Below are 20209 nucleotides of genomic sequence, written 5' to 3'. Positions count from 1 at the left end.
GCTGTCAAAATGATTTGTGAGAATGAACGAAGGCAAAGCTTGAAAGTACAAACATTTTCACTTGTGTGTGTGAATTCAATTCTCAAGCAGAATACGAGTATTTCCTACACCGGATGTTATGGAAACAAAAAAATAGGTTGTATAGGTGATTTTGTAGCTCTCAAGGTGAAAGAATACCTATTTAGAAATAATAAATGGGTGTTGAAGTGCAAAATATCTCATTTTCTCACCTACCTACATATTTAGGTATGGGTATGGATAATTTTTTATGGGTTTGTAAAAATTCGGTAGACTAACTAATTGAACGATCGTTGATATGAGCGATGTGAATTTTTAACGGGGACACGATACCTATCTAAATTTTCACTGATTGTGAAAAGCTGAACGTTTTTTTTTTACGTTTTATTTCAATTCTGCATTTTTTGTTCATTGACATGCATTTGTAGGTATACATACATTGCCATTTTGATGGCCCGTGTTTTGTTTGATTACACTGAGTATAGGTATGTACTTTGTTCAATAATTCCGATTAAGAATTTATTTAAAAAATAATGAGACAAAAATTAAAGCTGTCTTTTTTTTATGTACGTATGTCTTTGCAATTGTGATAACAAGTTTAAAATTAGAAAAAACGAGTTAATTAAATATGTAAATACGTTGATTTTTCAAATTTTGATGCGATGATTTTTTAGTGTTGAAAAATTGTTGAATTAGGTGCATGTTCGTTAAAATAGATTCTCTGACATTAAAATTATTCTTCGAGGTTCCATTTTTCATTACTTATTGGTTTTTGGAGTGAAAAAAGTACGCAAGATGACAAAATGTCCAATGTGAAAAATAACCAGACAGCCCAGATGAGGTATTGGCACATTGCTTTTAACGTTTGCTGAATTGTTTCTTGATATCTTCCCAAAATTCCATTCGTTTTCCATTCAGTTTACCTTCGACTACCGTTAATGGATCATCGAAACTCAAATAACATGGATTATCCACGCTCGAAGGTTTCCAGTGAACTTCCAAACCTTCGTAATTCGGATCTCTGCGGGGGGAAAATCATAAATCATTCATTATGAGCATTCATTTTGATTGCAATGAAGTTTAATAGGAGATTTTTCGAGTAGGTACCCTGTTTTCACGAAGGTTGTGATTAATTTGGTGAATTTTTCAACCATCTCGCGACATCTTGGTTGTATAGAATACTCCAATTTATTCAAATGATCTTTCATCATCGCCCAGTAACTGTAATCGTCACCGTGGACAGTCCCTGTATCAAAGTTTCTCGTCATTTGAAATCACTTCGAAATTCTCAGGTTGAATTCTCGCACATTTCCTCAAACACGTTTTCCCGAATGGAAAACCTCTGAAATGGCATTTTTCCGAATGACCATTTTCTTGAATGCATTTTTCCTTAACTCTGAAGTTTATTTAATTTTTTTGCCAAAATTGCAAAACATTCCTACTTTTTTTCTAAATTGTCAAGAAAAATTTGTTTAATCTGAGAATGTTGTAAATTTTTGTCAGAATTGCTGTAAAAAAATTCTTTCTAAAAATAAAAATTACAGAAAAATTTTTTGTAAAACTATTAGAAAGTGTTGCCTTTTTCTCGCAAAATATAAACTTTTCAAAAAAGTATGTTTTTTTTTTAAATAGGTAAAAATTGCCTACCAAAAAATCTTAGTTCTTTTTTTTCGCCAAATTCCAATCTTTGGCAAAAATGACAAAAAAGTCAGTCCTCTTTTATAAAAATTCTTCAAAAGTCGTGTTTTTTCCAGAATAGCAGACAATACTTTATGTTTTTGGTCAACACTTCCAGAAAGTAGGTGGTGGTGTTTTGTCAAAAAAATCTGTTTTTTTTTGCCAAAATTGCCAAAAAAATTTGTTTTATGGCAAAATTGATGAAAAAAATTTGTTTTGTGTCAAAATTTCCAGAAAGTATTGCTCTTCTACCCCAAATGGTGAAAACTGCAAAAAAGATTCGAGGAAACAGTCATTCGGAGAGTATTGATTCGGGAAATCGGATTCAAGAATTCAGTATTTGAATAAAAAAAAATTATTCGAAGAAATTTTGATATTGAGATGATTGAATTCAGCAAATAAGTTGCCCACCTTTCAAGGGTGCATCCAATTGTCCCATTATCCTTTCTTTCATTGTAGGAATACTACCCTCGTAGTTGAATCTATAGACAAATACTGAAGAAGGAAGGTCTTCAGCAACCACATTGATTAGGGATTCATACAGATCTGATAAAGAAATATCAGTTTGAATCTGAAAAAACAAAATTCATTTTTTTCAAATTTCTAATTATCCCGGATGCTTAATTAATCTGTTGTTTATATACCTCACATCTTGCAGACAAGATCGCTGTTTCGGTAGATTCGCCATTCAAATAGAACTGTTCTGCTTTCTGCTTGATTATTTGCAAATCTTCTTCAGTCAGCTCACTTCCCCATGCCCAAACATTTTGAGTCAAACTTGAATAAAATTGATTTTTTAGTTTTTTTTTGAATACATCTATGAAACAGAGAAGCATCTATGAATTGGGATCCAATCGTCGTCGGTGCCTGCTAAGCATGCTAGGTTGATTATCATTTATGAGTTTAAAAAAAGGCTTACTAAGAAATACCATAGCAGCTTCATGTTCACAAAAGCCAACCATTATTGGAATTCTGGCGGTTGAAGGTATTAAATTATCTGGATATACAGGTATAATGCTTCCATCTCCTTCATATGATGTAGTTAGAAATGGTGAAGCAGGATACAGTGGCAGCTTCGTCTAGCTTGACCAAATTTCAATGTAGGTACTTATTGTTATTTATATTATAGTTTTCTCTTTTTCTTGCTCAAAGGTCATTCCACGACAATTCCACCTAAAAGTGGTAAGGGGGGCGGCGATTTTTTAAAAAAATTTCCTGTGGAACGACTTTCCGAAGGGGTGACAAATGACGCAAATCGCAGTCCTCTAGCCCTTTTTTAAAGGCTGCTAGGGGGTGTCAAAATTTTCAGTGAACTTGAAATAAGTACATATCATCAATTTCAGCAGTGGATTATACTCGATAGCTGTGATACCTACCAAAATGGATTTTTTCCAATAAGTACGGGTTTTGAAAGGCTTTTTGGTGAAATCATAAAAATCAGTGTTGCCACTTTTTTTCATACAAAAAATTAGCTTGTAAAGTTTCAAAACATAGTTTTCATATAGTTCCGACTCTCAAAAATTCTGAAAAAAAATATATTTTGGACAACTTTTTATGCCGAACAACATATTAAAAACTTGGGACGGCATTATTTCATAAAGTCGATTTTAAAAAATTGAAAGTTTGCGAAAAAATGTGATTTTCAGATTTCTTCTTCTTCATCGTTCACTTGTATCCGAGTATTGTGACTATGGAGCTTCCCTAATCAGTTGCCTCCAACCTTCTCTGTCTTTGGCCTGTCTGGTGCATTCCCCAAGGGTGAGCCCTGTAGCCTTTTTGATAAGGTCTGTGTACTGTGTGAGCGATCTCCCACACGACCTCTTTCCCTCTACCTTGTCCTTGTACAGTGGGCTTCTCTAGGTTGTCTTGCCGCACTATATGTCCAAAATATCTCAGGATCCTCCTTCTTATAATGGTGCTGAGTCTATCTTTCACACCTAGCTCTTCCAGTATTGACCTATTTGTTCTTTTCTTGGTCCATGAGATTGTAAGCATTTGTCTATAGCAATACATTTCAAATGCATCTATCCGGCTCTGGTCTGTTTTCTTCACTGTCCGTGTTTCTGAGGCATACAGGAATATTGAGAATACAAGCGTTTTTACAATCTTTAATTTCGTTCTCTTGGTGATTCCATGGCTTTTCCAGATTTAGTAGAGTTTTCCCACAGCTGTTTTTGCAATTGATGCACGTCTTCTTATCCGATCTTCTGAACCTCCACCGTTGGTTATTACTTATTAGGGAGCCCAAATACACAAAGCTTTGTACCACTTCTATTCCATCTATCTCCTGCAGCGCAGGTTGGTTGTTGTTCACTCTGTCTATTATCATCATTTTGGTCTTTGATTTGTTTACCTTCAGACCCCATGGCTAGGCTGACTTGTTCAATCTTGCCCATAATCTCCTTCAGGTCGTCGATGTTTTCAGCCAGTATTGTGGTGTCATCTGCGTATCTCACATTTGATATTTTCCTGCCTCCTAGTGTAACTCCTTTCTTCCATCCCTCTAGAGCTTCCCTCATTATCCATTCTCCATATGCATTGAACAATATTGGGCTGAGAATGCATCATCCCTGCCTCACTCCTTTGCAGGTCTTGAAGTGATCAGTCAATTCCCCTTCTACCTTCACCTGGTGTGTTCTTGTTTCTGTAGGGTGGTTGCGGGTTAGATGCCCATAGTCGGGGGTTAGATGCCGGTGTGTCGCGGTTTTTCGAGCCTCACCGCCATAATTTTCATTGAAATGATTTCAAATTTGCGCGAATCGGTAGAGCAATTATTCCTCTATATTATACTAAAAGCGTAATTTTTTTTATCCAGTAGTTTTTTTGCAATTTGAAAAAAAAACAAGGTCACTTTTTGACCGGCATCTAACCCGCACCTACTGGCATCTATCCCCCCAGTGCGGGTTAGATGCCGATTTGGTGAGGGATAGATGCCACTACCCAAAACACCCCCAAAAAAGGCTCCTGGAAGATTGAATTCGATGAAATTCTTTTATTTCATGCACAATAAATAAAATGAACATCAAAAATTCACAATGGAAGTTTAATTAATCAAAAAATAAAAAAGGTGTTTTTGAGAATTGACAATATGTGTTAAAAATGAATGTAATTCCAAAAATTGACCATGCCAGTTGAAAATATTTAAAAAACCATCATTTTTGGACTTTTTGCCGCAGTATTAACAAAAAAAAATGTCACCTTCCTCACTCCCATTTAATTACTATGGGCATCTATCCCGATCACAAAAACCGGCATCTATCCCGAAATGATGGGTCAGATTGCAAGGTCAATTTCCATACCACAATTGAAACAAATTTTTGTAAATTTGCTTGAATATGTTAGTTCAAGGTATATACTTGTGCGTGAGATACTTACATGCAGTTTTGAAACACTTTTTCTGGAGAAAAAATGCGTTTCAAAAATTACGTGAAAAAAGTATCACTGGTTTTAGCTACATAAATTTTTTCATTTGCATATCAAACCAGGTTAACAATAACCGTCACAGATCAAAACTTTAACACAAACTATGTTCACCTTAAGGTATAATCTGTGCTAATCAGTTTTCAGAAAGAGTTGATAGGGGGCGATTGGTGACCACACCGGCATCTAACCCGCAACCACCCTACAGATAAACATAAAAAAAAGTTTTGACTGGTGAAGTTGACCTATTTGACCCCTATATTTACATATCTGTTGAAAAAGTTGGAAAACCCCTTTCACTCGACAAAATGAACTCATCACAAAAAAATCAAGATTCGAAAAAATTCAATTTTCAATTCCAAGCATCAAAAAAAGTTTAGATTTATTCAGATGTCTTATTTTGACTTCTTTCTGACGTATTTTGTGAAAAAATTGATAAAAATCACACTCATAGCAAAAAATTGAAATTTGTCTATTTTTTGAATTTCTTCGAATTTTTGAGTGAAAAGGGGTTTTTCAAATTTTTCAACGGATACGTAAAAATACAGGTCGAATGGGTCAACTTCAGTCAAAACTTTTTTTCATGTTTCAAATTGGAAAATCGTATTTTTTCACAAGCTTTCAATTTTTTAAATCGATTTTACGAAATAGTGCCATCTCAATTTTTCAATAATGTTGTTCAGCATAAAAAGTTGTCCATAATAATATTTTTTTCAGAATCTTTGAGAGTCGGAACGGTGTGAAAACTACGTTTTGAAACTTTCCGAGCTAACTTATCGTACGAAAAAAAGTGGTAACATTGATTTTTATGATATCACCAAAAAGCCTTTCAAAACCCCTAACTATTGGAAAAAATTCCATTTTGGTAGGTGTCGCGGTTATGCGATTTGCACCATCAGTCATCCCTTCAGAAGGTCTTTTCACAGGAAAAATTCCAAAAAATTGCCGACCCCCCCCCCTTACCACTTCTTGGTTGAATTGACGTGGAATGACTCAATAAATAAGTGGATTCTGTGGATTACAAGTGAAAAATTCGTCACTGCGAATTAATATGTTGTCAGAACATTACCTTATTGTTCATGTTTTCTATTCTCTGAAGTATCATGGCATCGACTGGAATTCTTTTAAAAAACAATAATAATTGTTTTCTATCTTCAGCTGTCCCATTGTATCCCAAACGTTGGGCCAGTTCGAAGGCTACCGCGATATTTTCATTTGGATTTATGATGACGGGGCTCATATTATACATTCCCATTAGAACTGCTTTATGAAATAAACCTGTAAATGTGCATGATGCAATATGATTTTATCTGTGCAGATAATCCCTAAACTGACCATTCCTGTAACTTAATTACCTTTTGCTTTTGGTGCAGTCATTAAAAAATGTGCCAAGGATGATCCGCTACTGCTTCCTAGTAGAGTTACATCATTAGGATCACCTCCAAAAACGCGTATGTTGTCTCTTACCCATTCGAGACTCATTATAATGTCTTTCAATCCTTGGTTTCCCGAACATTCTGGCAAACCGAGGTTTAAAAATCCTAAAATTTAATGAACAGGTTCGACGAATTATTATTCGCAATATTTGTCCAATTTCCTGAGCCAGAAATAGAATGCTCTGTTTTGTCAAATTATGATAAGGATCTCACCTAAAATATGCAATCGAAAACTAACACAGACATAAACAATATCATGATGTATGATAAATTCAGGAGATCCAAATTGAGTCGGCTCCGGAGAGCCGTAAAAATATCCTCCAGGATGGATACACACGATCACAGATTTCAATGTCGTATTTTCTTTCGGTAGCTTAAGAATGGTGAAAAATTGAAGAATTAGAAATTCTGCCAATAATGTGCACAAGTGAAGAAAAATATTGAACGCGTACTTCAGGTGTGTGGATATTATTGTAGAGACAATCCTCTGACCCTGAAAGATCTCTTCGAACCAGAGAAAACTGCCTGCAACCTTGCTTTTCCACTGTAGCGTCCAAAGTTGCCTTCCAAGGTTTTATTTTTACTGGATCCTTCGTGATATGCGATTGAATTTTATTATGATTTTTAAAAATGACCAATCGTGAAGAATATTGTGTACTTACTTTAAAACGAGCATTTCCGGTTGTTGGTTGAGCGTATGGTATTCCCAAGAAGGAGTAGTATTCTGCACCTGAGAAATTCGATGTTTTTTTGATACCTTTGATTCTGCCATCATTTATCGATAGATGAACTTTGTCCGTCATTTTTTTGTAACATTAAATATTTTTTTGGAATATTATAACACGTAGTTAGGGCTGACGTGCTGTTGTTTTTAAATGAAAAAAATCGTTGCTTTACAGGGGAGTCTTTGAAAATAGAATTTTTTTTGTGGTAAAAATCGCTTTGAAACATTTCAGTAAGCACCTTTATCATTCCCTAAACTAGTGATATGCACGCTCCTCGATAAGAGTATTATTTTAAATTTTGTAAAAACGTGTTACCTACTTCGGGTACATCAGATTATGAAGCCTGTACATGTATGTACATAGGTACTTTTCAAAAGAATTCGATCAGCTGTCAAAAAAAATTGTGAGAATGAACGAAGGCTAAGCTTGAAAATACAAAAATTTTCAACAGTGTGTGAATCCAACGCTCAAGCAAAACACGAGTATTTCACGCACTGGATGTTATGGAAATAAAAAACCGGCTATAGGCGGTTTTGTACCTTTCAAGGTGAAAGAATGCTTATTTAAAAATAATAAACTGGCGCGGCGTTGAAGTGGAAAATTTTTGATGGAGAGTATTTTTAAAATTCAGTAATAGAAATTATCGTTCTCCAATTTCAAACACTTCAAAATGGGTCTAATGGAATCAAAATTGTTCTTCAAGGTTTCCTTTTTCTGTAGGTATTTATTAGTTTTGGGAGTGAAAAAAATCGACGCGATGTCAAAATGTCCAAAGTGAAAAATGACCAGACAGCACAGGACTTCAAGTACATTGTTTGCAATAACATTGAAATAGGTGGTTTTAATATAGCCTAATTTTCAGTGCATTTAACGTTTGCTGAATTGTTTCTTGATCTCTTCCCAAAATTCCATTCGTTTTCCATTCAGTTTACCTTCGACTACCGTTAATGGATCATCGATACTCAAATAACACGGATTTTCAACGCTCGAAGGTTTCCAGTGAACTTCTAAACCTTCGTAATTAGGATCCCTGTGGACAAAAAAACACAAATCAATAATCTTGAGCATTCGTTTTAACTGCAAATGAGCAAAATTCGAGATTTTTTCTAGTACTTGCCCTGTTTTTACGAAGGTGGTGATCAATTTGGTGAATTTTTCAACCATCTCGCGAGTTTTTGGCTGCAAGTTGTACTCCACTGTGCCCCAAAATTCTTTTACCATCGCCCAATAGCTGTAATCGTCACCATGAAAAGTCCCTGTATCAAAGTTTCTGGTCATTTGAAATCGATTTGAAATTCTCAGGTTGAGTTTTCGCATATTCCCAAAAACTCGTTTTTCCCATTAGGAAAATCCTGAAATGGCATTTTTCAGAATGACCAACTTCCTAAATCCATTCTGAACTCAGAAATTTAGTTTTTTTTTGTCAAATTTGCAAAAAATTCTTACTTTTATTCAAAATTGTCATAGAAAATATGTTAGATATGAAAATGTTGTAAATTTTTTAAATTGCTGAAAAAACATTCTTTAATCAAAATTGTCAAAAGTTTAGCTTTTGTCGAAATTTCAGAAAAAACGTTTAAGGTTGTTTTGCTGATAATAAACTATCAGAAAGTGTTGCCTTTTTCTCGCAAAATATCTACTTTTCTGTCAAAATTTCAAAAAAGGAAGTTTTTTTTCCTGATGAGAATTACCAAAAAATCTCACTTTGTTTGCCTTTGCCAAATCCCATTCTTTGACAAAAATGACAAAAAAGTCAGTTCTCTTTTGTAAAAAGTGCTCTGAAGTTTTGTTTTTTTTTCCAAAATACAGACAACACTTTATTTTTTTTTATCAAAATTTCCAAAAAATGATGCTGCTGTTTTGTTACAAAAAATCTGGTTTTTTGGTCAAAATTGTAAAAAAAAAATACTTTTTTTTATCAAAATTACCCTATAAAAATCCTGTTGTACGAGTACTATTTCTCGTGAAAAGTGTAAAAATATACTCTTTTTTGTCAAGATTACCAAAACAGCTTTTCTTCTCATTAAGATTGTGAAATAGTCTAATTTTTGCCAAAATGATAGATAAAACTTTTTTTTTTGGTCAAAACTTGCAGAAAGTATTGTTTTTTTCTCTCATTTGCCAAAACTGAAAAAAACTATTTTTTTTCAAAATTTCAAAAAACCTTGTGTTTATTTTAAAAACTGTGAAAAAAAGAATATTTTGTACCAGTAGGGGTTGTGCCCTCAGCTTCCACTGTAACAGAAGATGTGTACCTGTGTAGCGAATTGCGCAGCTGATGGAATTTTCCACTTAGCAGAGCGATCTGGCGATTTAATACTTGGAGCAGCTACGAGTGCCACTTCAATGTTTTTGTCATTAGGTTGAATACCTGCACTTTGTCTGATGAGTAGACTAATAATTACGGATTCGTTTCATTTCTGTATTAGCTGTGCCTTATACTCATGTGTTACATTTGTGTAGTTCATCTTTAGTTTATTTATTCCTACATATTATTTAAAGTGTAGATGTTACCGTTATACTCACAAATAAATCATCTTGTGCATGTTCTTGTGTAATAACTATTGTATGAGTTCCTTCAGTGAACATATTATGTAGCTCCTAGCAGCCTTAACAAGAGCGCAGTTACCCGACCCTCAATCCCATTGGAGATAGCTATTCACCTTTACATAGCTTCTCCAATTCATATTGCTGAGTAATCTTACTTACAAGGGTAGCGCAATTACACCCCTGACCAGCACATTTGGCGCCCCACGTTGGGCGCCATATGTGCTGGTTGGGAGTGCATCCTTGGAAACCCTGTATAAGGAACAACTCAGCTACATAAGATTCGGAGAAGCTGCTTGAGTAGGTAGACTAACTCCGAGGTGAGTGGGTCGGGTAACCACACTCGTTATGGCTGATGCTGACTGGGCAGCTATGTAGGGTGGTTGCGGGTTAGATGCCCGTGTCGTCACCTACCCCTCCCTATCAACTCTTTCTGAAAACTGATTAGCACAGATTATACATAACTTAAGGTGAACATAGTTTGTTTTAATGCCCATACAACAATGACCATGCTAATTTTGATGTGAATGTCGACCCATTCACATCCGTCACTTTTGGATGCCACATGTCGATGTGAATTTCGACTTTGTGTCGAGCCAATTGTTGATGTAATTGTCGACCAATGTTGATCGGCATTTATGTCGACAATTAGCTTGACACAGGGTCAAAATTTACATCGACATGTGGGATCCAAATGTGACGGATGTGGATGGATTGACATTGGCATCGAAATTTATGTCGACCTCCAGCCACGCAAAATTGTTGAATTTTAGTTTCAAAATTGAAATTTTTTTCCAAAAATCATTTTCTCCCACACACTTATGTGGCCATTGCTCATGCTGAAAGCAACAGCTGCATTGACGCGGAGGCAACCTCCGAGAAGTACAGACAGAAAGTCCATATTCAGTATAGTCAAACATTAAACTCTTTATACTGAAAGGTGCAATAGGTTATCTAAGAGAACTAAACTAATACATTTTCATGTCGACGACATGTTGATGTTAATGTTGATGTGAAATTCGACATCAACAAATACATCCACAATATCAACTTAATTTTTAAAATTATGAGAAATCTTTGAAAATTTGGTCAATGTTAGTGTCGATGTATTTGTGGACGATCAACTTTCACATCGACATAACATCGACGACTCCAAACTATGGAAAAAGTGAATGATTTTATCAAGGCCATTAAACAATTTTTCTCCCTTCAAACAAAGATCATATTTTTAAATGTTTACTGAACTTTTAAACACTGAAACAGAAATTTTAATTCTGAAAAATTGGTCGACATAGTTGTGGATGTAAATTTCGAGCATCGAATTTTACATCAACATGTCGACATCACATGTCGAGGTATAAGAAATAATGAGAAAATTTCAAAAATTTTCATCAACCTGACTTCTTTACGGATAGAAGATTCCTATTGAATAACTTATTGGTCACTTTTCCATCATCATGTTGGAAAAAAACGTTGTCGATGTAAATGTCGACGTCGACAATTGTTGTACTGGCGTTTTGATCTGTGAGGGTTATTGTTAACCTGGTTTGATATGCAGTTGAAAAAATTTATGCAGGAAAATCAGGTGATATTTTATCACGTAATTTTTGAAACACATTTTTTCTCCAGAAAAGTGTTCCAAAACTGCATGTAAGTGTCGCATGCATAAGTATATACCTTGAACTAACATATTCACTCAAATTTACGAAAATTTGTTTCGATTCTGGTATGAAAATTGACCTTGCTGTCTGATCCATCATTTTGGGATAGATGCCCATAGTAATTAAATGGGAGTGAAGAAGGTGACATTTTTTTGTTGTTAATAATGCGGCAATAAGTCCAAAAATGATGGTTTTTTTGAATATTTTCAACTGGTGTGGTCAATTTTTGGAATTACGTTCATTTTTAACACATATTGTAAATTCTCAAAAACACCTTTTTTATTTTTTGATTAATTAAACTTCCATTGTGAATTTTTGATGTTCATTTGATTTGTTGTGCATGAAATGAAAGAATTTCATCGAATTCAATCTTCCAGGAGCCTTTTGGGGGGGGGTTGGGTGGAGGCATATATCCCACACCAAATCGGCATCTAACCCGCACTGGGGGGATAGATGCCAGTCAGTGCAGGTTAGATGCCGGTCAAAAAGTGACCTTGTTTTTTTTTTCAAATTGCAAAAAAACTATTGGGTAAAAAAATTCGCGGTTCTAGTATAATATAAAGGAATAATTGCTCTACCGATTCGCGCAGATTTGAAAACATTTCGATGGAAATTATGGTAGTAAGGCTCGAAAAACCACAAAACACCGGCATCTAACCCCCAACTAGGGGCATCTAACCCGCAACCACCCTATGTTTGAAAGAATACAGAAGTAAAACGAATCCCTAAACACGAGTATACAATTATGTGCAAACTAATCTACAATGAAATTATAACTGAAGAGGTGTCTAAACTCGGAAGTGACTCGGAAACCAGTTCCAATAGATCGCGCTGCCTGTAGTGGAAAACTACTACATCACAGCACAGCCACTTGCTACAGGTACACATCTTCCATTTATGGTGGTAGCTGAGGGCGCAATTCCAACCAGTACAATTTTTCGGTCAAAATTGCCAACAACTTTTGTTTTTTTTACAAAATTGCTAAAAACCCCTGTTTTTTGGGTAAAAATTTCCAGAAAAACAAAAAAATTATGTTTTTATTTCCAAAATAAAATCCTACTCATTCATTTTTTGTAAAACCTGCAAAAAGACCTTTTTGAGAAAACGGCTGTGTGGGAGATTTTCATTTAGGAAGACTGATTCGACAATTCAGTGGTTATTTTTTGGAGAAATGTTGGTATTGATATATTCTATTAAATTCAGCAAATAAGTTGCCCACCTTTCAAGGGTACGTCTAATTGTCCCTTTATTCTTTCTTTCATTGTAGGAATACTACCCTCATAGTTGAATCTATAGACAAATACTGAAGAAGGAAGATCTTCTGCAACCACATTGATTAGGGATTCATACAGATCTGATAAAGAAATATCAGTTTGAATCTGAAAAAGAAAAATTCATTCTTGTTTTTAAAATTTTTAGGTGATATCCCCAAACCTTAATTTGTTCGTCCGTCGTCGTTGATATATACCTCACATTTTGCAGACAATATCGCTGTTTCGGTAGATTCTCCATTCAAATAGAACTGCTCTGCTTTCTGCCTGATTATTTGCAAATCTTCTTCAGTCAACTTACTTCCCCATGCCCAAACATTTTGAGTCAAACTTGAATAAAATTGACTTTCCAGGTTATTTTTGAATATATCTATGAAACAAAAAAGTATTCATGAATTGGGATCTAATCGCCAGTGCTTGCTAAAAAATATTATGTTGGTTACCATTTATAAGTAATAAAAAGCTTACTTAGAAATACCATAGCAGCTTCATGTTCACAAAAGCCAACCATTATTGGAATTCTGGAGGTTGAAGGTATTAAATTATCTGGATATACAGGTATAATGGAGCCTTCGCCTTCATAGGATGTAGTTAAAAATGGTGAAGCAGGATACAGTGGCAGTTTCGACTAGTAATAAAATTTTAATGTATTCTCATTCTCATTCATAGTTTTCACTTTTTCTCACCCAATACATAAATTAATTCGATGGATTTCGAATGAAAAATTGGTCACTGCGAATTAATATGTCAAAACATTACTTTATTGTTCGCAGTTTCTGATCTCAGAAGTATCACGGCATCGATTGGAATTTTTTTTAAAAACAATAATAATTTTTTTCTATCTTCTGCTGTGCCATTTTTGTATCCCAAACGTTGGGCCATTTCCAAGGCTACCGCGATATTCTCATTTGGATTTACGATGACTGGGCTCATATTATACATTCCCATTAGAACTGCTTTGTGAAATAAACCTGTAAATGCGCATAATGCAATATGATTTCATCTGTGTAGATAATCACTGCACTGGCCATTCCTGCATTTTAATTACCTTTTGCTTTTGGTGCAGTCATTAAAAAATGCGCCAAGGATGATCCGCTACTGCTTCCTAGTAGAGTTACATCATTAGGATCACCGCCAAAAACGCTTATGTTGTCTCTTACCCATTCGAGACTCATTATAATATCTTTCAATCCTTGATTTCCCGAACATTCTGGCAAACCGAGGTTTAAAAATCCTAAAATAGTGATCAGGTTGGACGAATTATTATTCGCAATATTTTTCCAATTTCAGGAGCCAGAAATAGAATGCTCTGTTTTGTCAAATTATGATAAGGATCTCACCTAAAATATGCAATCGAAAACTAACACAGACATAAACAATATCATGATGTATGATATACTCAGGTGATCCGAATTGAGTGGGCTCCGGAGAGCCGTAAAAATACCCTCCAGGATGGATACACACGATCACAGATTTCAATGGCTTATTTTCTTCAGGAAGCTTCGAGGGTTGTGAAAAAAATGGGGAAATTCAATTAAAATCATGCTAAAGTATAATAAAAAATGAAAAAATATCAAACACTTGGGCCTACTTCAGGTGTATGGATGTTATTATACAGACAATCTTCGGATCCTGTAAAACCTCTCCGGAGTAAAGAAAACTGTCTACAACCACTTCTTTCTGTTGTAGCATCCAAAGTGTTCTTCCATGGTTTTGTTCTCACTGGATCCTTCGAGATATGCAACCAAGTGTACATTCAATGGTTTTTATAGTTGATTAAAAATAATGAAGAATTACGTACGTGTACTTACTTTGAAACGGGAATTTCCGGTTGTTGGTTGGGCATATGGTATTCCCAAAAAAGAGTAGTATTCTGTCCCAGAAAAAGTGGATGTTTTCTTGATGCCTTTGATTTTGCCATCATTTGTCGATACGTGAACTTTGTCTGTCATTTTTTTCGTAACATTCAATATTTTGTTTTAAATATGTATTGCAACACGTAGAGCTGTCGAGCTTTCGTCTTTAAATGAACACAGTCGCTGCTTCACAGGGGAGTCTTTGAAAATATACATCGTTTTTTTTTTTGGTGGTGAAAATCGTTTTAGAACATTTCACCAAGTACCTTTATCATTCTTAAAACCTGTAATATGCTTACTTTTTGATAAATATACTTAGCAAAATGTAGGCGGTTTTGTACCTTTCAAGGTGAAAGAATATACCTATTGAAAAATAATAAACTGTCGTTGAAGTGGAAAATATTTCATTTTCTCACCTATTTAGGTAGGTAGCTGTGAAATATTTTTATGGGTTTGAAAAAATTCCGTTTGAAACTGTTATTTATTGAACGATTGTTGATATGAGTGATGTGAATTTTCAAAAGTAATATGATGCCTAAATTTTCAATGATTCTGAGAAGTTGGACGTTTCTTTTACGTAGGTATTTATTTCAATTTTGCATTTTTTTTGTTCATTGACGTGTATTTTGTAAATTGTCATTTTGATATCAAGTGAAGCATATGTTTCCAAAACGCACTAAGTCCATTTTCAAAGAGTCGGAGGTTGCAAGGGCATCTAGCATAAAGCTGCAGCCCAAAATGGCTGATTTTTTGATATGTTGTGCCCAAGGGTCTTGGCTACAACATATCAAAAAATCAGCCAATTTGGACCATTTCTACGTTTCCAAATTGTACTAAGTACCATGAATTTCTTATCATTTTGGACTTGGTGCGTTTTGGAAACATATGAAGAGTGATATTCCAAAACTAGCTTTGTCCATTTTCATCGAAGTTGGGTTTTCAGCAGTACCTGGTAGATGAAGTATTAACTCACATTCCTACATCATCAACCTACCAAAATGAGGTGTTAAACTCACCTAAATAGCCAATTCACTAAAAATTGAAAAAAAAATAATGTTCCAAAACGCGCTTTGTCCATTTTTATTGAAATTTTTTTCAGCAGTATTTAGTGGATGAAGTGTATACCTACACTCCTACATCATAAATCCACTCAAATAAAGTGCTAAACTCGCCTAAAAAGCCAATTTACCCGTTTAAAGGAAAGCTGTTTTTCCTCTTTCCTGAAAAGTTGTGAAAATGGACAAAGCGAGTTTTGGAATATCACTCTTCATATGCTTCAAGTGTTTTTAAAATTTAGGTACATATTAATAGAAATTAACGTCCTCCAATTTCAAATACTTTATTGGTCGAGAGATACATTCATTCATTGATTTAATAAATTGGAATCAATTTTTCGAGTAGGCAGTAAGAGATTTCAAACATGAAGGAGAAAGGTAGTTACAATCCTCCCAAACTCTGTCAATATTTTTGAAGGGTCTCACAATTCATTTATAGCTAAAAAATTAGCTAATTAGATAGGTATATTGTGTATGAACATTAACTTTTCAAATTTTGAAATAAAAAATTTTTAGTGTTCAAAAACTATTGAATTACGTGTAAGCCAAGGTAAATTTTGGTGCACGAAAACCTCTCCAAAATGAGTCCAGTGGAAATCAGAGTTATTCTTCGAAATCTCCTTTTTCTGTATTTATTGGTTTTTGGAGTGAAAATGTTCAAAGTCAAAAATGACCAGACAGCACAGACTTCAAGTACATTGTTTACAATAACAATGAAATAGGTGGTTTTAATGTAGCCTAATTTTCAGTGCATTTAACGTTTGCTGAATTGTTTCTTGATATCTTCCCAAAATTCCATTCGTTTTCCATTCAGTTTACCTTCGACTACCGTTAATGGATCATCGATACTCAAATAACACGGATTATCTACGCTCGAAGGTTTCCACTGAACTTCCAGACCTTCGTAATTAGGATCCCTGTGGACAAAAAATCACAAATCATTAATCTTGGGCATTCATTTTAACTGCAATGGAGCAAAATTCGAGATTTTTTCGAGTACATACTTACCCGGTTTTTACGAAAGTTGTGATCAATTTGGTGAATTTTTCAACCATCTCGCGACTTTTTGGTTGCAAGCTGTAGTCCATTTTACCCCAGTAATCTTTTACCATCGCCCAATAGCTGTAATCGTCACCATGGCAAGTTCCTGTATCAAAGTTTCTCGTTATTTAAAATCACTTGAAATTCTCTGGTTGAATTTTCGCACATTACCTCAATTAACACGTTTTATCGAATGGAAAACCTCTGAAATGGCATTTTTCCGAATGACCAATTTCCTAAATCTATTTTCTCTGAACCCGAAAACTCAGTTTTTCTGCCAAAATTGCAGGTTTGCTTTTGAAAAAATCGCAGAAAAACGTTGAATTTAGTTTTTGATTGAACTACCAGAAAGTGTTGCTTTTCTCTCGGAAAATATCTTCTTTTTTTGTCAAGTCCCATTCTATCGCAAAAATTGTCCACAAAAAATCAGTTTTTTGTTGTTGAAAAATTGCAAAAAAATCAGTCTTATCAAAATTACAAGAAAAATTGTACTTTTTCGCCAGAATTGCTAAAATGGATACCTACTTAATATTTTTTGTAAAAACTGTAAAGAGTCCATTTTGTCAAAAAATCTAGTTTTTGACAAAATGGCGGAAAAATCATTTCTTTTGGTCAAAATTTTCAGAAAATATTGTTTTTTTATCTTAAATGTTCAAAATTGCAAAAAAAACAGTCTTTTATCAAAATTACCACTTTTTTTTTGAAAAAAATTTTACTCATTCATTTTTTGTCAAAACTGTGAAAAAGACCAATGTTTTGTAAAAATCGTCGAATTGTTCAGTTTTTTTTTTCCAAAAATCTCTAAACGACTTGTTTTTTTTCATTGTTATAATTTGTCTACAAAAGTCTTACCTTCTCATTTTTGTTTGCCAAAATGGCAGAAAAATCCTTTATATGAAAATTGCAGGAAGACTCGTTTTATGTAAAATTCGCTCAAAAGTTTGCTGCTGACATTTTTGCAAGATTTATGAATTAAGCTTTTGGAGGAAAATCCATTCGAGAAAACGGTCGTTTAGAGAGTACAAGTATTAATTAGGGAAATCGGATTCGAGAATTCAGTATGGGATAAAAAAAATTCAAAAAAATTTATTCGAAGAAATTTTCATATTGAGATGATTGAATTCAGCAAATAAGTTACCCACCTTTCAACGGTGCATCTAATTGTCCCATTATTCTTTCTTTCATTGTAGGAATACTACCCTCGTAGTTGAATCTATAGACAAATACTGAAGAAGGAAGGTCTTCAGCAACCACATTGATTAAGGATTCATACAGATCTGATAATGAAATATCAGTTTGAATCTGGAAAAGAAAAATTCATTTTTATTTTATTTTTAAAAATTTTAAATCATCTCGAATGCTTAATTTGTTAGTCGTTAATATGTATGTAGATTATTTGTTGTTAACTTATACCTCACATCTTGCAGACAAGTTCGCCGTTTCGGTAGATTCTCCATTCAAATAGAACTGTTCTGCTTTCTGCTTGATTAGTTGCAGATCTCCTTCGGTCAACTCACTTCCCCATGCCCAAACATTTTGAGTCAAAGTTGAATAAAATTGGGTTTCGAGTCTTTTTTTGAATATTTCTATGAAACACAAAAGTATCCATGATTTGGAATCTAATCGCCAGTGCCTTTCGAAAATGTTGGGTAAATTCCTATTTCTGCGTAAAAAAAAAAACTTACTGACGAATACCATAGCTGCTTCATGTTCACAAAAGCCAACCATTATTGGAATTTTGGCGGTTGAAAGTATTAAATTATCTGGATATACAGGTATAATGGAACCTTCTCCTTCATATGACGTAGTTAAAAATGGTGAAGCAGGATACAGTGACAGCTTCGTCTGGTAAACAAATTTTAATAGTATTTTTTTTTTCATGATCATCCAATTTTTCTTGCTCAATAAATAAGTGAAGTGCGTGAATTTCCAGTGAAAATTCGTCACTGCGGATTAATATGTCAAAAAATTACTCTGGTGTTAATGTTTTCTATTCTCAGAAGTATCATGGCATCGACTGGAATTTTTTTGAAAAACGATAATAATTTTTTTCTATCTTCAGCTGGTCCATCGTATCCCAATTGTTGAGCCATTTCGAAAGCTACCGCGATATTCTCATTTGGGTTTATGATGACTGGGCTCATATTATACATTCCCATTAGAACTGCTTTATGAAATAAACCTGTAAATGTGCATAACGCGATATGATTTTATCTGTGCAGATAATCCCTGAACTGACCATTCCTGTAACTTAATTACCGTTTGCTTTTGGTGCAGTCATTAAAAAATGTGCCAAAGATGATCCGCTACTGCTTCCTAGTAGAGTTACATCATTAGGATCACCGCCAAAAACGCTTATGTTGTCTCTTACCCATTCGAGACTCATTATAATATCTTTCAATCCTTGGTTTCCCGAACATTCTGGCAAACCGAGGTTTAAAAATCCTAAAATAATGATCAGGTTCGACGAATTATTATTCGCAATATTTTTCCAATTTCCGGAGCCAGAAATAGAATGTTCTGTTTTGTCAAATGATGATAAGCATCTCACCTAAAATATGCAAACGAAAACTAACGCAGACATAAACAATATCATGATGTATGATAAACTCAGGAGATCCAAATTGAGTGGGCTCCGGAGAGCCGTAAAAATACCCTCCAGGATGGATACACACGATCACAGATTTCAATGACTCATTTCCTTTGGGCAGCTTAAGAATGGTGAAAAATTGAAGAATTAGAAATTCTGCCAATGATGTGCACAAGTGGAGAAAAATATTAAACGCGTACTTCAGGTGTGTGGATATTATTGTAGAGGCAGTCCTCTGACCCTGAAAGATCTCTTCGAAGCAGAGAAAACTGCCTGCAACCTTGTTTTTCCACTGTACCGTCCAAAGTTGCCTTCCAGGGTTTTATTTTTACTGGATCCTTCGTGGTACGCGATTGAATTTTTCTTCATTATGATTTTTAAAAATGATCAATCGTGAAAATATGTCGTGTACTTACTTTAAAACGAGCACTTCCATTTGTTGGTTGAGCATATGGTATTCCCAAGAAGGAGTAGTATTCTGCACCTGAGAAATTCGATGTTTTTTTGATACCTTTGATTCTGCCATCATTTATCGATACGTAAACTTTGTCTGTCATTTTGTTCGAAACGTTGAATGTTCAGGTCGAAAATTATTATTTCAATAATGTACCTACCTACCTAGTGAATAGGTAAAACTCGAAGCTGATATTTTTTTCCTGAATTCGGGTAATCGGTCGTTGCGCTGCTGGAAATGTCCCTTGAAAGCTGTATGATTTTTTTGACTCTTTGTTTTGGCAGAAATTGGTTTGAGGCCATTTCAGTGAGTACCTTTATCATTTTCGGGGGGGTTTGATATACATTCGCGTAGTGATAAGAATTATTCATACTTTGTATAGAAGCGTTACTCTGCATGAAATTGTCATTTTGCCAGCGTGTGTCTTGTTTATACTGACGCAAAGTATACTTATTTTA

At 34.5% G+C, this 20209-nt stretch overlaps 5 protein-coding genes across 6 annotated transcripts in view; 1 reads left to right on the top strand and 4 right to left on the bottom strand.

Moving 5' to 3' along the window:
- The window catches only part of LOC135843644 (uncharacterized), a 390290-nt gene that overhangs the window by 214459 nt on the left and 155622 nt on the right, over nt 1-20209 (top strand). The gene's annotated exons all lie outside the window — the stretch shown is intronic.
- Nucleotides 570-7472, bottom strand: LOC135845001 (esterase E4-like). Its single transcript, XM_065363425.1, has 10 exons — nt 7214-7472; nt 7004-7141; nt 6765-6924; nt 6471-6656; nt 6185-6393; nt 2615-2774; nt 2340-2512; nt 2107-2266; nt 1126-1264; nt 570-1039 (listed from the first exon to the last, which is right to left on the bottom strand). The coding sequence occupies exons 1-10, from the start codon at nt 7352-7354 to the stop codon at nt 877-879; spliced, it is 1629 nt and encodes a 542-aa protein (XP_065219497.1). The 5' UTR covers nt 7355-7472; the 3' UTR covers nt 570-876.
- LOC135844760 (carboxylesterase 1D-like) lies at nt 8075-14481 on the bottom strand. Its single transcript, XM_065363093.1, has 9 exons — nt 14347-14481; nt 14096-14255; nt 13804-13989; nt 13515-13726; nt 13224-13383; nt 12953-13125; nt 12704-12863; nt 8394-8532; nt 8075-8306 (listed from the first exon to the last, which is right to left on the bottom strand). Exons 3-9 carry the CDS (start codon nt 13928-13930, stop codon nt 8144-8146), a joined length of 1134 nt encoding a protein of 377 aa, XP_065219165.1. The 5' UTR covers nt 13931-13989; nt 14096-14255; nt 14347-14481; the 3' UTR covers nt 8075-8143.
- Nucleotides 16345-18581, bottom strand: LOC135844603 (uncharacterized). Its single transcript, XM_065362841.1, has 4 exons — nt 18121-18581; nt 17850-18009; nt 16675-16813; nt 16345-16583 (listed from the first exon to the last, which is right to left on the bottom strand). Exons 1-4 carry the CDS (start codon nt 18433-18435, stop codon nt 16421-16423), a joined length of 777 nt encoding a protein of 258 aa, XP_065218913.1. The 5' UTR covers nt 18436-18581; the 3' UTR covers nt 16345-16420.
- LOC135843412 (carboxylesterase 5A-like) lies at nt 18669-19378 on the bottom strand. The gene is made up of 3 exons (XM_065361288.1): nt 19259-19378; nt 18967-19152; nt 18669-18889 (listed from the first exon to the last, which is right to left on the bottom strand). Exons 2-3 carry the CDS (start codon nt 19091-19093, stop codon nt 18669-18671), a joined length of 348 nt encoding a protein of 115 aa, XP_065217360.1. The 5' UTR covers nt 19094-19152; nt 19259-19378.

Source organism: Planococcus citri, chromosome 4 (assembly GCF_950023065.1).
Source record: "Planococcus citri chromosome 4, ihPlaCitr1.1, whole genome shotgun sequence".
Classification (NCBI taxonomy): Eukaryota; Metazoa; Arthropoda; class Insecta; order Hemiptera; family Pseudococcidae; genus Planococcus; species Planococcus citri.
This window is presented reverse-complemented; position numbering and strand designations above follow the sequence as displayed.

Coding starts and splice junctions, on each gene's coding strand:
- LOC135845001 (XM_065363425.1), bottom strand. CDS start 7,354: ATGACGGACAAAGTTCATCTATCGATAAATGATGGCAGAATCAAAGGT. Junction 2,775..6,184: donor TAGAAAACATGAACAATAAG/GTAATGTTCTGA, acceptor TGGTCAAGCTAG/ACGAAGCTGCCACTGTATCC. Junction 2,513..2,614: donor AGCTGCTATGGTATTTCTTA/GTAAGCCTTTTT, acceptor TCTGTTTCATAG/ATGTATTCAAAAAAAAACTA.
- LOC135844760 (XM_065363093.1), bottom strand. CDS start 13,930: ATGAGTCTCGAATGGGTAAGAGACAACATAAGCGTTTTTGGCGGTGAT. Junction 13,126..13,223: donor AGCTGCTATGGTATTTCTAA/GTAAGCTTTTTA, acceptor TTTGTTTCATAG/ATATATTCAAAAATAACCTG. Junction 8,307..8,393: donor ACCACCTTCGTAAAAACAGG/GCAAGTACTAGA, acceptor TTTTGTCCACAG/GGATCCTAATTACGAAGGTT.
- LOC135844603 (XM_065362841.1), bottom strand. CDS start 18,435: ATGGTTGGCTTTTGTGAACATGAAGCAGCTATGGTATTCGTCAGTAAG. Junction 18,010..18,120: donor ACTTGTCTGCAAGATGTGAG/GTATAAGTTAAC, acceptor TTTCTTTTCCAG/ATTCAAACTGATATTTCATT. Junction 16,814..17,849: donor ATTAGATGCACCGTTGAAAG/GTGGGTAACTTA, acceptor ACTTTGATACAG/GAACTTGCCATGGTGACGAT.
- LOC135843412 (XM_065361288.1), bottom strand. CDS start 19,093: ATGAGTCTCGAATGGGTAAGAGACAACATAAGCGTTTTTGGCGGTGAT. Junction 18,890..18,966: donor GACTGCACCAAAAGCAAACG/GTAATTAAGTTA, acceptor GCACATTTACAG/GTTTATTTCATAAAGCAGTT.